At 50.0% G+C, this 16,205-nt stretch overlaps 2 protein-coding genes across 2 annotated transcripts; one reads left to right on the top strand and one right to left on the bottom strand.

Annotated features, from left to right (window-relative positions):
- Positions 1-12,500: 12,500 nt before the first annotated feature.
- MIND_01425000 (uncharacterized protein) lies at positions 12,501-12,866 on the top strand (the record flags this gene model as incomplete). Its single annotated transcript, XM_037370632.1, has 1 exon — positions 12,501-12,866. The coding sequence occupies one exon, from the start codon at positions 12,501-12,503 to the stop codon at positions 12,864-12,866; it is 366 nt and encodes a 121-aa protein (XP_037213013.1).
- Positions 12,867-13,456: 590 nt separating this feature from the next.
- On the bottom strand, positions 13,457-15,899 carry MIND_01424900 (uncharacterized protein; the record flags this gene model as incomplete). Its single annotated transcript, XM_037370631.1, has 5 exons — positions 15,491-15,899; positions 14,559-15,447; positions 13,999-14,255; positions 13,780-13,946; positions 13,457-13,729 (listed from the first exon to the last, which is right to left on the bottom strand). The coding sequence occupies exons 1-5, from the start codon at positions 15,828-15,830 to the stop codon at positions 13,457-13,459; spliced, it is 1,926 nt and encodes a 641-aa protein (XP_037213012.1). The 5' UTR covers positions 15,831-15,899.
- Between the last annotated feature and the right edge of the window lie 306 nt (positions 15,900-16,205).

The following is a 16,205-nucleotide window of genomic DNA, read 5'->3' as shown; positions in this document are numbered from 1 at the left end:
TGTCGCCCGGCGACGCCGACGTGCCCGGGGCTGGCTGTGGAAACACGAGCATGTCGCCAGACATAGTAGACTCCAGCGCGAGGATGCCGCGGTACACCTTATATTGTGCGTGCCCGCCTGGAGGACGATGTTCCTGTCGTCGAACCACAGCTTCGACACGGTGGGGCTCGGGCTCGTGTGGTGCGCTCCACGGTGGGCATAGAAAAACAAGATATAGTACAGCGTGACAATGTACATAAGTGACAAACTTAGTTCAATTTGACAAGCTGGATACAATCATTTTTGACAGGACATGTTCCTGTGACGCAACGTCCGAAGTTGTGATGGTTCCCCATGTGCAAGTACGAGGGTCTTCTGAGACTTGTGGCAGGCAGAGCCGCGGAGGTAACCTTGGACTCACACGCACCTGGTGAGCCACCCACCAGTCCCGCCCCTCTTTCCATATGGTGCCGAGGTCCGAGCCGAAGCCGTTGACCGGTCGCCGGAGGTGAGAACGGGCAGTGCAGCCACTAAAGCAGTATTGAAGCTGAATTTCAGTGACTGCCAATGGCAGCGTTATCACAGTGTGGTACTACAAACAAACAGCGAACTCGGAAACGCCGAACATCATAGGCCTAAGGCTGTAACTACTAACTTGAAAACAGAGAGAAGAATACATAGTTACGGCGGCTACAAAAGCAGGTCACACTGGATCGCCTCAGTCTTGAGTTTCTCCAGCTCCAGCAACAGGGGGAGGCCATAGATGCCCGGGAGCGCGTCCCAGAACCGCTGCTGCGCAGTGTGCAGCTCCGTGCTCAAATAGGCCATGCATGCGGCGCATACTTTCAGGCCGGCGCTCGCCTCCCAGTCGTAGAAGCGGGCATCAAACAGGCAGAGTGAGTTGCCTGTGTGCGCGGCTAGGTGTGCGGCGATTGCGGGGGAGGCAGCGGCCTGGGTGATTCGGTCGCGGCCCAGATAGAGCAGCATAAAACTTAAGAATGAAGGTATGGCTCAAATGCCTGAAAAAACCTGCAGATGAGTGAAAGTCCCTTACCTGTGTCTGTTGTAAGGTGCTTTACTGCATGTATTCCACACCATACCTTAATATGCCCTGCCTCATTATCATAGCACCTCACGACCAACATGGGTAAGGTACTTATAGGCTATCATCAGTACTAGCTGGATGTGCCCTGCCTAATATTAAAGCACCTCACGACTGACATGGGTAAGGTACTCAAGGGCTATCATCAGCACTAGCTTAGCACACCCTGCCCTGTCATTAAAGCACCTCATGAGGGCGCACCTCATGACTGATATAGGTAAGGCTATTACCTCATAGAGCAGCATAAAAACTCAAGGATGGAGGTATGGCTGAAATGCCTCAAAAAACCTGCAGATGAGTGGAGGTACCTTACCTGTGCCCATTGTAAGGTGCTTTACTGCATGTATTCCACACCATACCTTAATATGCCCTGCCTCATTATCAAAGCACCTTACGACTGACACAGGTAAGATACTTACAGGCTATCATCAGTACTAGCTTAATGTGCCCTGCCCTAACATTAAAGCACCTCAAAAAACCTGCAGATGAGTGGAGGTACCTTACCTGTGCCCGTTGTAAGGTGCTTTACTGCATGTATTCCACACCATACCTTAATATGCCCTGCCTCATTATCAAAGACTCAAGGGCTATCATCAGCACTAGCTTAGCACACCCTGCCCTGTCATTAAAGCACCTCATGACGGCGCACCTCATGACTGATATAGGCAAGGCTATTACCTCATAGAGCAGCATAAAAACTCAAGGATGGAAGTATGGCTCAAATGCCTCAAAAAACCTGCAGATGAGTGGAGGTACCTTACCTGTGCCCATTGTAAGGTGCTTTACTGCATGAGTGTCTTATCAATATCTTATATACTATTGAAACATCTTAGCAAGGGGATTACCTTACTTCAGCTAGGTCCTGTATATCATAAATTCAGAACAAACAAGTGTAAATGACAAAAAAAAAAAAAAAAAAAATGCTGAATAATCTTCCCCAAATTTTCCCCCACAAGCTTCCCATTCCCATGTCAGTCACCCTGCCCTCAATTTGTGACAGGGTGTTGAAGGGGTGGACTCTTGCTGACAAGGTAATTTGTCAGCAACTGTGGAACGGCTTCCTTCTCCCCCTATATGTGGCTGTCAAGCTGCATTTAGAGATCATATTTATTGTTGAGATTACATAAGTGTGAGGGCAAGTTCTAATCTCCACTGGTGCTTTCAAGTATGTAGCTGAGCTATATGTCCAATCATTAGATCATGTCACACATTGTCATGCCTCTATCTTCATAACTACTTGAGATAGATACATGATTCAAGCACTACCAGAAAGCCTTTGAGCAGTACAATCAATGTACTATGCTATTTGATCACTATCATACTATATGATGACTGTATTTAGTTCTCAGTAATAACAAAGGGAATATCTGGTACTTAAACTAGTATGTCGTAGGTGACTTATATGTTCATATACTCCATACCAGGCCTCTGGTATCAGATCCTGAGTGAATATGATACTAGTAATGCAATGTATCCACACATCAGTAGTATTTGATCTCCATTAACCCTGAAAGATAACCATAGATCTCTGCCTAGTCAGGGCAGATAAAGCTGGGAGAGTGCTCATTTGAAGGGTATACCATCCTACCATGGTCTTATCCATCTAGCCATCTGATTTAGTCTGATCACATCAACCTATTGACTGCCAAGCATGATTGAATACTAAGTTGAGCAGTATTTCACTGATATCCTGGGAATAAATGCATGGAATCTTATAATCCAAGTTCATATAATGCCATATAATAGTCCCCCACACTTCTACCCATTTCTAAGTCCACAGCAAGTTTGAGGGTCATTCAATTGCCAGGGACCTTAGGTGCTATATAACACAGGATAGAGATATGCTAGAGGGGTAGGGGCACCAGTTTCTAGGAGGTATACTATACCCCTACTAAGAGATAGACTCAGATACCTCAGACTTACAAAGGTCATGCCATGGTGAGCTCATCATCTTTGGGATAGATAACACTGATAATGGTACTGTGAGAGATCCAGATTAGCTAGGAGGTTGATTCAAGTGCTAGACAGGCTCATTTGAAGGTATATACCATCCTACATTTAAGTCTTAGATCATACTTGAAATTATTTTCTGACTAGTTGTAATAGCGAAGACACTCTTTTTTGCTTATGGGTACCTACCCTCTCTTCAGCTACCTTTAGTGACACATGGCAGAACCATGACTGATTATGTTCCAGGGTCCTAGTAGACATCCAAATATCCTTATACACCCACCTCAAGGTCCAACACTCAGTCTATAGACCTCACTATTCATATAAACCAGTACTGCATGCGCATGTCTTGGAATGTTCACCCCAATTCATCCTCCAAGGACATACAGAGATTAATCTAAGTATGCGGGTAGGTGTATACACCTCATTTGCCAAACCTTTACATATTTGATCCATAATCAACTACCAGATCATAGCTGTATGGCCAATATGATGTAGAAGTTGGTTCAGGGGGATATTAGAGCATAGCAGCATATTACATGTATATGAAATGGTGTGAGGGTCATCATGTCATCAGAGGACCCCTATGTATACTTCCTACCTTTAATCCATGAGGGGTCCCTCATCTTTGAGTGAGTTATTGGGAGATTGGTATAATAGGATGCATGGAATTTGTACAAACATATAGGATGTCTAAAAATAGATGTGTTGCTCAGAGCTATGATAGACATTTATTAGTTTATAACATGACTTATATTAAGATTATCCATACATTCCTCACCCAGATATCAAGTCATCATTGTGCTTCATCAAGTTTGAAGCAGAATAGCGACGGAGAAGTGGTATAACAGTATAATCAGCCAGGTACCTGTGAAACCATCTGCAGGTCAAGCCACTCCTGAGGTGCTTTACTCCGTACCTTGCTGTCCAAACTCATGCTTGTCAGCAGCAACGAACGGGTTTGTTGTCGTCGGTATTCGCGCCAGTGAGCGATGCCAAACACGACCTCTTATCTGCCACAACGACTAACCATGGAGCCAACCTACTTCTTCTTCTTCTCGCGCCGCCCCGCCTCGCAAGAAAACAATGCTTGGACGGAACTCAGCTTGTTGTTTTGTCCTAGCCTTGAAAGGCACACAGAGGACTGACAACCATTAGCCAGGTTCAGGGAGTATATAGCTCGAAATGGATAAAGGTGTGTTGCATCAAATGCTGGAGCGTTTGGAACATTGACCACGATCGCTGTCTCCTTCTACAGTTCTTTTTGTCCCCCCAAAAAAACTTGAGATTCAACGAGACCGTTGTTGTTTCAAGGCCTCGAGAGAACAGATAGTGCTCAATATACCCGAGGAACGGTTATAGGGCCCTCCTTGTGGCCTGTATGGGTGTGTTGATCGTTTGCCACTCGTTTCGTTTCTCAAGGGTGTATACAGGATTCTATCCTGCTTGTGACTTTTCTTTGGACGTTTTCTCCCTCCGAATAGCCTACTGCTATGATTGTCATTCATGGAGTTGACATCATTATTTTGCTGGCCTTTGACTTTGACGGAGGAGACGAAGGAGCGGGAGGTAGAGATAGAATGAGTTATCGGTGGAGAAAGGACATACAACGAGCGACATGTGCAGCATATCTCGAGGTGCGGCTGCTATGCTGGCTCATTCTGACCTTTGTTCCGCTTTCGACAGTATTGGGCCAGCCTGACCCAACCATAAAGCTATCGTCTTCATGGTCCCTTGAGGCATCAATAATAACGTGAAAAGCGTTATAAACAGGTCCTGTAAGGGCAACCCTGGAGACTCCGACAAAAAGCCTAGCAGGGGAGGATCCAAAGCGTGAATAGAAGCTACGGGAAATACACAGAGGGACCGACCTAGCAGGGGAGGATCCAAAGAGAAGAAACTCTAAGGGTCCACCTGCTAGGGCGCCAACTATATACTGGTCATCCGTAACTGCCGACGTAGAGCACAGAAGGCCTGAGCGGTGTCGCAGGCTCTATCCCAAGGTGATCGTTGGGAGGGTCTTGACGGATCGGTGATTGTGCGGGTGAAGGAGGCCGAGGACAAGGGTCGGGGTAGGTCGGAGCGTCCGAGGGGGCGCCGGTGGATGTGCCTCGGATGCGCTCGGACGGTCCGAAGGAGGCCGGGTGGGTGTTCCCCTGACAGGTCCGTGATACTATGCAATATATGCTTATGCTAATGACTTCTTACCAGCTGCTGCTTTCCCTCTTGATTCTGTCTACCTGTTGTCGTCAGATGCTGTCCTCCCATTTTGATCCTCGATCTGGGTGGTGCCACTCGGATTGTCGACAACACTGTTCCTTTGATTCGAGGAGTTGTTGCCCAGCACCTCCATTGGTATCATCTCATTCTCCGTATTTGCCCTCCACCTCTCAATTGCCTGCATGGGGTCAGGAGAATTGTCCACGACATCAGTCCTCTGATCTGAGCGGTCGTTATGCACCGCCGGCCTCGGTGTCAAGCCATTCTCCAGCCGTACTCTCCACCTCTCAATCACCTCATTCACGAATGGCTCTCCCTTTGCCTTCCTCAATTTGAAGCATATCATCCACCACCAAGATTTTCAGCCATCATCAATAAACAACTGTACTTTGGAGTGGACCTGGGCTGCTGCTCCAGAGTTTTGGTATTCCTCAAGTGCCTGATTTAGATCCACGTCTGTCAACGGGTGCGGGCGACCGATGTGGTTAAGAGTATTGCAGAAGATGCGGTCAAGGAGGAGTATGAGGTGGATGGTATATTCAAGAAAGAAGCGGAGGGTATCAGGACTGGTGAGTGTTATTATTCAGTGGCACAGTATGATAAGCCTTACTGGGCTGGCTCGTAAGCTGCTTCACATTGTTGTCCTCGAGACGCTTACTTACCCCTAGGCAACAGCACGGGTAAACCCGTGAGTAGTGGGGGGCTGACGCGCACCCGTACCCGCACAACCACAATACTCATACCTGCGGGTACAGGTACGGGTTTACCCATGGGTTACAGGTGACGGAGGAAGAAATGTCATGGGAATAGAGTCAGCGACAGGCACAAATATGTGATAAAAGCACAACAATAGTAAGACTCGAACCCAAGACCTTGACAACAAGGGCCGAGAGTATAACAAGCTGGGTCACTAAGCCACGGGTATCACTGTCGCTTACCCGTACCCGTACCCGCGGGGGTAAAACCTGCGTACCCACGTGGGTTTGGCCTACCCGTGCTGTTACCTACTTACCCCTATGAAGATTTGTCGGATTCTGGGTGGTGGATGTTGTAGGCTGTTGACAGTTCATGGACTTGGGAAACAAAAGGGGCAGCGTCCCATCGCTGCAAGTACTTAGCAGCATTCCTATTCCCAAAGAAAGAGCTATCTCACCATGTGAGGATCATCCATCTTCCAAATTCGCGTGAGGGTCCGGTGGAGTCGGTCGAGCATGTTACCCTGCGTGTGCCAGGGAATGTTACTGAACGCCCCGGATAATAGACTGGTGTACGATGAGCATTATTGATTGAATCCGGCTGCTCATACCATCCATCACAACTCTGGGATTGGGTGTGAGTCACCCTACCGCAGGAGCGTAATGAACACTGACTTGAGAGCCTCCGCAATTGGTTTCTGAGGACTATCCAGTCATGTGCGTTCTACCTCCCAAAGCTTGTGTTCGATGTACTCCTTCCCAAGTAGACAAGTTGTTTCAAGTAATTTGCTTAATTCTCCAATAATTCTGAGACTTGGAGTATTTTTTTTTGCATATAGGACAGATGTGGTGACGAATCAACATAATCTGATGTGATCGATGATGTTTCCATATATGGCAACTTTTCCTAAAGGATACAAGTCAATATCTCAGATCCATATGTGACATATGTGACATTCTTATTTTTTTTAAAATACATTATTATTCTTTATCTAGTATCTTATGGGTTGTGCCAATGCCCTTATGTTTTTAATGTGGAACGATTTTTGATGGCTATATCATAGTATATCAATTTTGTCCTAATTAGGATTGTTCTTAATTCAGGCCTTCCTAACTGTAATCCGGGTCATCGGCCTGAAGAAAAGGAGTTCAAAGTATCATATATATATTATTATCAAATTATATGTATCCTATACCCATTTATCACATCATTGATGCTATTTAGTTATCTGCTTATTAGATAGAAAAGGGCTTTGAGAGCTAGGTGCACACAGCCCTAGGTGCAGCTACCCTCCTAGGCAAGTGATTTCCTAGGTGTATGCAGGGCATTAGCCTTAATATTACAGCTACAGGTACAAATTTCATGCTACATCTATCTGCTTGTCTATGTCTTTCCGAATCTTCCTATCGTTCTTGCCACGTTCAATGCTATCCGAAGGCGTGCGAGAAGGCATACCAACTCTCCCTATTCACTCACGACCTCTTGCCACACGCCCCCTACATTCCATCGATGTCGCAGCCTTGAACAGTGCTGTAGCTCGGGCAAACCAATTTGCTGACACGATAAGGGCGAATCTCTCTCCCTTGGGACAATCTTTCAGGAATTACACTGTCAACGATACCTGGGCTGCGGTTCCAACAGAGAACGTGTCGTCAATCCAAATCCGCCAGCTTTGATGTGGTACATGTCGAGTGCAATCCCAAGTCCACCGCACCGAACTCTGGTCGGGGAAACTGCACCAGCGAAAAGTTGGCAAACTGTCCGGCGAGGGCAAACCTGCCAGTGGCGTCTGGTCGCTCGCGTCCGTGAACATGAACTGCTTCATCTCCAGCTTCCCGAGCTGCTGCGACATCTTGTATGTCTTCACCGAGCTGGCGCAACCGTGAGTAAGCTGATTCCACTATTCGTGTCAGTGCTTACTTCGCCGTGGCGCCACTGAACACCGTGAAGCTCCCCGACCACATAGTGATTGTGTTGTCGTTGACCTTCTGGACCATTTTAACATCCGCCTGGTGCACGAGGCTCAAGCTGAGCTTGCTTGACTTGTACGAGTTCCCGGGCGCGACGGCCCGGTAGCCTGCATCCCTGGTCGCTAGGTCCATTGCGCCTAAGTGATCAGCGGACCACACACAAAGGGGGGAGGAAGACTTGCGCAACACCGCTTAGCGTCAGCGTGATTCCCGTGGTGCCCAACGTGAGCGACGCAGCCGCAGGCACGAGTGCGACGGCAATCAGACCACCCGTTACTAGTAGTACAACGAGGGCCACGACGCCGAGCAGGCCGCTGACGACGGCTGCGATCCCGAGCCCGACGCTGTTGGCTGCGTATTTGATGTAGAGGATGTTGTTGGTGTCGTTGAGGGTGGAGGCGTAGGAACCCATGGTCGGCGTTTTGCTGGCGAAGATGGTTGTTTTTACTTATACTGGCCCTCCACAATAGCTAAGAGAAGAAGCAAACCGCTGGGACTGATCATTTTCCAGGGACACATCTGCTCTTGCGTGGCCAGAAGGCTTGGGCCCCTTCCGAATTCTGGGCCTGGCTTTAATTGTTATGATGGCGACCAAAATTAGACTGAGTAGGCTGCGACTTAACTTGAAAGCAGTCGACATAACAGCGCTCTCTGGCACCACCGCACCAGCAAGCACCATGGGGTCATACATTTCAATCATGGATAATGGACCTATCAACCAGTTCCATGTCGACGTCCGTCGTCCTTTTTGGCGGAGTTCAGTCCTTCCCCACCGGCAACACGACGAATGACGTTCTTGTTTCTGGAGTCGTTTTTGGCCCAGAGTGGGGTGGATACCCGCTTGGTAAACCCGATTCTGAACAGTATGTTGCTTCAAGCTTGTAACTGCGGGAGTGTATGTATATGTGCTGACGCGTTGTTTTGTAGATGACACACGAGCAGCGGCGTTCAATGGTTGCCTAGTATGAGTCGATGATTCAGAGTGAGGACACCTCTGCGTTTACTGTCGTGATGACAACATCGCAGTCGCCAGGCGTTGGATTAAGGAGAACACTTAAACGAGGGGTACTCTTGTATTCAATATCAGATTCCATAACAAGAACAGGAAGTTGTCGTCGTCTATGGCCCGGATTTGAAGCTGAGCCACGTTTGAGTTGTTGCCTAAGGGCTTGAGAGCAAGTTGAGTATTAGCGCTGGCTTGAAGAGAAGTGGAGGGAAGCCGCACTAGGAACGCTAGCATGTGTGTTGTTTCTTCGCGAACCGAAAGGAAGAGCAAGCTTGAAGCCAGAAGGCGTGACATCACACTTTCTAAATTCTCCTCTTCTCTTTGCGCGGTCATGTCGTCAAGCCAGCCCACCTATCCCAACGCCTTCTTCAGCTCAAAGCACGGGGTGGATGGAGACGAAAGAAGTGCTGCTGCAGCAGGGGAGGATGTAGAGGGAGAGGGAAGCTAGACGAGGGGCGACACATGGGTCATGGTGCATTGCGGGTACTTATTGGTGCGTTGACCTGTTTTTTTTCTCGCTTTTCAAGTGTATCATAGCAACCTTAGGACTCAATTTTCACTCTCAAATCATACTGTGCAGCGACTTCGGAGCAACGATGAAGTCCTCACTAATCCACACATACCGCGTTTATTTGTCGCTGACGCTGTATCCACATCCACAATCGCTTCCAACGCCATTTTCAAGGGCTTTCAGAGCCAGAGAACGCCCTTCGTTTGCCAAAGACTGGTCCCCTTCCGCTCAATAGACTCATTCTCCACCGTTTCTCCCAGATGTCGGGGCTCGAGCACATCTTCGGCACTCTTGTCCCTCCTCTGTCTTCGTTTCACCCCCACTTTGGCCCTGTCGCGCTCCTTCTCCCGGGACCAAGCATCTTCACCATCGACAGTGACGAAAATGGACAGCCAATTTGAATAGCCTTGCGATGGAGAACTCTGGTATGGGTGATTATGTGCTCTGAGAATATCGAAGCTAACCACTAAGGGGCAGATAGACATATTACGAATGCATATCCACATACATACCCGTCAATACATCCATCACCTCTTCACGAAAGATGACCACTGCAAGGCCCATGGATTCTTGCTCATCGACAACGAATGCGAAACCCCATAACCCGACTTCAATCAATGCTTCCTCAAAGCCAGACATACGCGCGGCTGTCTTTTTAACGCCTTTTTGGCCTGAGATGACCCAAGCACATCCAGCAGACAATCGTGCAGCGTCGCGAAATCATTGTGTAGAGGCCTACAAACCGTATCTTCTTCTGCAAGCCACCACCACCCTGACATTCAATGCTTCCCTTGGCGTATTTCGACGGTTATGGCCATTGTCAAGATCGTTCTCCAACGTTGACGCTGTTTCGACACATACCTCATCCCTACAATGCTGTCCGAACTTGATATGGCTACTGCCGTTGCTTCATCACCTTCCCGTCTTGCATAGCCACCTCCCTGTCGACGCCTGCGCTATCCGCACGACCCAATCTAAAGTGTGTCCCAAAATGGCAAGTCACGTGGACCCATGGCCTTTCGAAAGACTTCGATGTATCTCTCCTGATACAGCAGCTGTGGCTCCCACTGCTATATTGTCATGTGCCCCACACCTCCCTTTCTCTACCCAATTCTTTTGGCCGTCCTATCCGCAGTGGAAGGTCTTCGTCCAGCGCGTGTTCTGTGCAGCGACAGTGGGCATGTAGGCGGGGTCGTCGCGCCGCAGAGTGGCATTCGCGTTCGAGCAGGTGCTCCACCATGAGGATTAGATGACAGGGAGTGTCCGCTGGAGGACGTGCGTGCTGCTGTCGCTTGCCTTCAAGTCTGGCGTCGCCGGTTTGTTGGAGGAATAACGATACTCAAGTTTTTTTGCCAGTCTATTTCCTTTTAGTGCCGCATTGTCTGTCTATGGACCAAGAGTTGAAGTGTTATTATATATCCAATGTTGTACAACAAGTCAAACAAATTATCGGTCAACACCCCAGTCTTTCAGCTTCTTGCACTCCCATGATTCCCGCATCGGATGGCCATTCGGCATCAGAACCTCAACGCCAAATGTTCTCTGCAGGTGCTGCAAATCGCGGATTTCCTCTACCATACGGCGCAAGCTCGATGACAAGCAGCAGGGAATGAAAGTGTCAAGACCAGACTGGGAATGCTGATGGAAAGCTCTCGGAGACGGGGAGCATTCACACTGTAAATATAGAAATTTAGCGTCTGCTTAAAATGTTACCTAATTGACTGATTCTTACAATGTTAGCTGTTTTAAGTTTTTCCTAATGTTATTCCCTAAACCACTGGTTTACACATCTGTTTAAGCATGGACTTTATTGCGTCCAGAGGTGTGGATGCGCGATAGCAATCCGCCGCCAGCGTTGACAGACAGCGGTAATTTGCAGTAGCGTGCGGTTAACATCGAGGGAGGGAGAGGAGAACACTGCTGCCGCGAAGATGTGGCAGAGTATCTCGGCAGGGAGAGTGTTGATTGGGTAGACAACGGTGGATAGGTCGTCTTGGAGCAGTCTTCAAGGATTTGTAGCTGGGTTTTCAGTTGATGAATCGTCTTTTTGACCCGCTCTGCCTCGTCTCTGAGTTGAGAAATAGAAGGGCCGTCAAGAGGAGGGTCGGGTCGGCGAGGGGCACAGAAGAATGAGAGCGCCTGGACAGGATCGCGGCCAGACATGACAAAAAAGCTGAAGCAATCTTGACGGTCGAGCGGTGAATAGATAAGCAAAGGTTGGAACATTACTTATGGAGGACTCGAGACACCCAAGTACAGAGCTGGCCAAGATGAAAACAACAACAGGAAGGGAGTCAAGTCGTTTCTGCGGGCTGGTGGAGGTTGTTGTCAGCGAAGATTGTCGCGTGTCACACGTCATCACTCTCTCTTCATCTCCACCACCCCCAGCCAATGCCGCGGCTCAGAATGCCCACGAGCCGTCCTTTCACCATTTATGCATTGTCAAGCAGGCCTGCAAGCCAACTCTAGAGTACCGAAAGAAAGAGACATGGGTGACGGCAAGAGTGCAGAGGCGAAATCTTGGGTGTCGAAGTGTGTATTCTGAGCGCTGCCCATTGAATGTCTCTGCTCACCCATATGCTCCCAGCTTGTTTCACTTCCCGCGGGCACAATCGCCACCCGCATTCACCCTTCCACACCGCTGCGACATCCCCGTCTTCGACAACGAGATTTACGACAGCAGACATTCGTGCTACCACTGGCAAGCGGAGACGCCAACTCGTTTGGGCGGCTCGAAATGCCGCTGGGGAAGTGGATACTGGGAGAGCAGCGTGCGTTCTCAAGTGCTTTCAATGTTTTGCCCCCGCTTGACTGGCCCAGATGCGTTTCGTCGCAAAGATTTTCAGTCTGAGCGCATGAGGGTATGTCTACGCTCTCTCCTGAAGCTTTATAATGGCTCACCAGGTCGGCAGTGGCTTGGGACGGGGACGGAGGTCTGAGTTTGCTGTCGTCGGCGAGCCATAAGATAGACTCGGAGGTGAGTAAAGCTTACCGCTATTCCTTCTGTTTCGTACTTACTTGGTCTTTGGATAGCCAGAGGCCCTGCGCGTTTTGACACTACATACCATGCACTCCCGCTCGTCAAGCGGTTTGCGCTACCGCTGCCTCGATATTTGCACCCCGGCAATGCTTCCGACATTCTCGTTCAATACCACGGCTTGCACTATGGCGCAAACGACAACGAAATGCCCTGGCGACACTCTATCTGTTTCCCGGTACCTTCAGACCCAGTTCTTCAGTCGCGTTCATCTACCTACCGCTGCCGCTCGGCGCTCGCATGCCCGCCGACAATTGCCCCCAGGCTTTTCAGATCCTTCTGGCGCGGGTCACGCTTGCGCCCGCATGACCTGGCTTTGCAAACCCCATCCTTCATCGACATTGCAATCCCGCGATGAATTATTCCATCGAGCACGACCTCACTTTTACGAGTAGCTCTTGTTACCATGTTTCGCTATCGATACTGCACTACTTTGGTAGTCCGTGAAGGAAGTCAATCGGAATACCACTCCCGCGACCTCTGGAATTGTTGGCATGTGCTAGACTCTGGAATCGTTGGCATGTGCTAGACTCATAGAGCAAAGGCTTCGTGACAGCCCGTAGGGTATCTTGGTGATTGTTTCCCGTGTATTGTCCTCATATTATATTCACTAGCCGACACCGTGACGGTCAGCGAATCGTGATATCGCTGGGTGTGTGATGCCGCGGCGGAGGACAGGGCTTGCCACTGACATGATTCAACGACCGCCGATATCTTGGGCGGGCTTCGTTTCCCTCGGCAAAACTGTGACAGTTCTGCAGCAGCAGTCGGTCGCTCCCCATAAATATTCTCATTCGCTCACATTGCTGCTGCATAAATAGCTGCAGGCAGAAACGACATCGTCTCAGCTCGACTTCACGGTTAGTCGTGATTCTCTTTACGAATGGTTAATGCATTGACGCGACTATACTTAGATGCAATTCACTGCCCTCTTCACCTCCCTCCTAGTCGCCGGCGCCGGCTGAACCGGTGCCGTCATCGCAACTCAACCCGCGGCGAGAGCGGGCCAGTGCGTGCTCCTCGCCAAGGGCCGCACCGCGCGCAGTATCTTCTTCAACGGCGCAAAGGGCATCGACTTCTTCGAGTCGGGCGGCAAGCACGACAACTGTGCGAACGGCGCGCAGGCGAGCAGCAAGAAGAACTCGGGCTGCGTGACCGCGCCGGCTGGGTGCGTGTTTTTGCTGCTGGTGTTGGAGAGTTGGCTGATGGGATCCTCCGTGTGGCGAAAGTATGTCCCGCGGGGCAGTTGTCTAGCTGCCTACAGACAAGACGTGAGTGGTACGACCAGTAAAAACGAAGGCCACGTACCATATAGTGAGCTTCTAACGGGGTTTCAGTCCTGCTATATCTCTGGCTCCGTTGTCGATATCCGTTGTCGTCCAACAGCTGATGGAGCGGGATATGCCGCTCAAGGACGAGCTGAGGGAGTGATATCGAGCCTTTTAAAGCGCCGGAAGGAGAGTTGCGGGCGAGATCTGGGGCAAGAACACGTCAGATGAAAAAGGGGAGGAAAATGTCGCGCTTAACACACCAAGAAGACCATTATCTCTTCATCCCGCTGGCCCATACCGTGCTCCTCCTTTCCTAGCAACCACGGTAATCGATTGTTGAGGCGCTGGTGCGACGTCGCATGAGCGAGGACACGACTGCTGGCGTGGACAAGCGGGCAGTCAGTAAGCCATCGTGTGGTGAGTTGTCCGACACCCCGGACTTCTCGTGAGCTTGTGTATAACGAGGGCGGATGTGTAGGGGAGAGGAAGGACGGGTTGGTGAGGACGGAGTAGCTGTCCGTGGTGGTGGGGGAGATGAAGAAGAAGAGATGTGTCACGCGTCGATCTAAGTAATTTTTCCTTCGTCTTGTCTACCTGCTGATACTGCTGCTCACGCCGCTCTGACCTGTAGACGATGCTCTATGGTAGTTTTCTCACCATTCTTTGGCCGGCCTTCTCTGGCATTGACTGGTTTTACGGCCGCTGCTATGGAAGCTTCGAGTTATAACTTATCCAAGTTGCATCCCAAATTCAAGATATGCTCATCGCCAAACTGGTGCTCGGCCAAAAAATGTTAACATATTTCTCCTAGCTCACAGGTGAGGTATGTAGACACTCCAATCAACATCTCTGAAAGCTGCAGCAGGCAGCGAACGCAGGGTGGATAACGGTAACACCAGGAGAATAATGCGGGCCAGCGAGTAGGTGCTGGCGACGATAATGAGTGCAACCTGCCAATGAGCATCTGAGATGAGGGTTGTCTGAATTTCCAGGCATGCATAAAAGATGAGAATGAGGGGTGCCGCGACAAGAACGAGCACTGCTGCGCGCCACAGCCACATCTCAGCAATGGAGGGGAAGGCCGTGGCCCACGCAATGCAGTGGATTGCGCCAAAGAGCGAGCCACACAGAAGTTGAGCGCATACAGCCATGCCCATTGATAGCACAGTAGAGAAGATTTGAAAGTCCTCGTAGGCTGCACACCAGAATGTCGGTAAGGCCACATTTGATAGAGGGTCGTACTCGTACAGCGCGTATAGGTTTGTGAACATAAGCTCAAATCGCTCGAAAAGTGTTAGGCCGCGAGTGGAATATGGCAATGAGTTTCTCTCGCTGGCGGGGACAGATGTTACAGACAGCTTGAACGGGGTCCGCACATCGAGTGGTTTTGGCAGCCACAGTACCCAGGTGAGAGCGTTGATCATAGCGAACGCTAGCGTTGCAACTTCGAGCTCAGCGAGGGGGAGATGCTGTGCTCTCCGGGCGACGCATTGGGCGATGAACCAGAGGCCTTGACAAAGTGCGAGGCCTTTTGAGAAGGCATCGCCCTTGCTTTTGTCCTCGATTTCCGATTCGAGCACCGCTTGGATCTCTCGTAATACATTTCCGGCCATGATTTGCTTTCTCGTGACGATGGGGTGGCCGTCTGCGTCGACGAAGCCGCCCATGACAATAAAAAACCCGTGCGTAAAAGATAGATCGTATTCTGCCAATACTTAGTTGATGAGATTCAACGAGTACTAACGCACCGTGAGCGAAAGCATGAGCCATCATTGCCTGCTTCCCGGCCAGTCCAATGATGAGCTCCGGCGCAATAAGAGCGACGACCATGAGCTTGAATCGGTGCAATAACGGTCTATTGCCGTCAAGCAGAGTCCACTTCACACGGCTCCATAGCCCAGCTCCCTTGTTAGGTCGCGCAGACGTTGGTGGCGGGACATTGGGGTGCACAGACACCCAGATACACAAGAAGACGGTGACCAAGCAGCCCCAGATGATGTCGAATAGCCGGCGACAGTCGTTTATGTCGCGACAGTCGTCAGTTGTGCTGCGGAGGTGGGCAGAGACGGTGGCGAGAAGGAACAGCATGTCTTGACAGCCACTGGCAGCATGGGAGAGGCGGCGTATAAGTCTAGGGCTGTCTGGCGCTTGCAGTATTGACGTTTGAGAGAGAAATAATGATGTGTGACACTCTCTTCCCCGCACGACCACCATCTATTCATGTGCCACTCTGCTCGACCATGCCAGGCCTCAGGACGGCGGGGGGAGTCATGCGATGCTATCTGGTTTGTCCTTGCCTCGTGCGTATTGTCTTTTCCTGCCACAAACACCGCTCTTCTGACTTGTTACTTTACTTCAGGTAGACTAGACGGAAATTCTATATCAAGGCGCAGACGACGGAGAAGCAGGAGAAGAGGGAGTGGAAGGACGTAGAGAGAGGGATTGGGAGAGCGCAAACAGGTG

The sequence above is a fragment of the Mycena indigotica genome (genome assembly GCF_014461135.1).
Source record: "Mycena indigotica strain 171206Taipei chromosome Unknown Mind.scaff0019, whole genome shotgun sequence".
Classification (NCBI taxonomy): domain Eukaryota; kingdom Fungi; phylum Basidiomycota; class Agaricomycetes; order Agaricales; family Mycenaceae; genus Mycena; species Mycena indigotica.
This window is presented reverse-complemented; position numbering and strand designations above follow the sequence as displayed.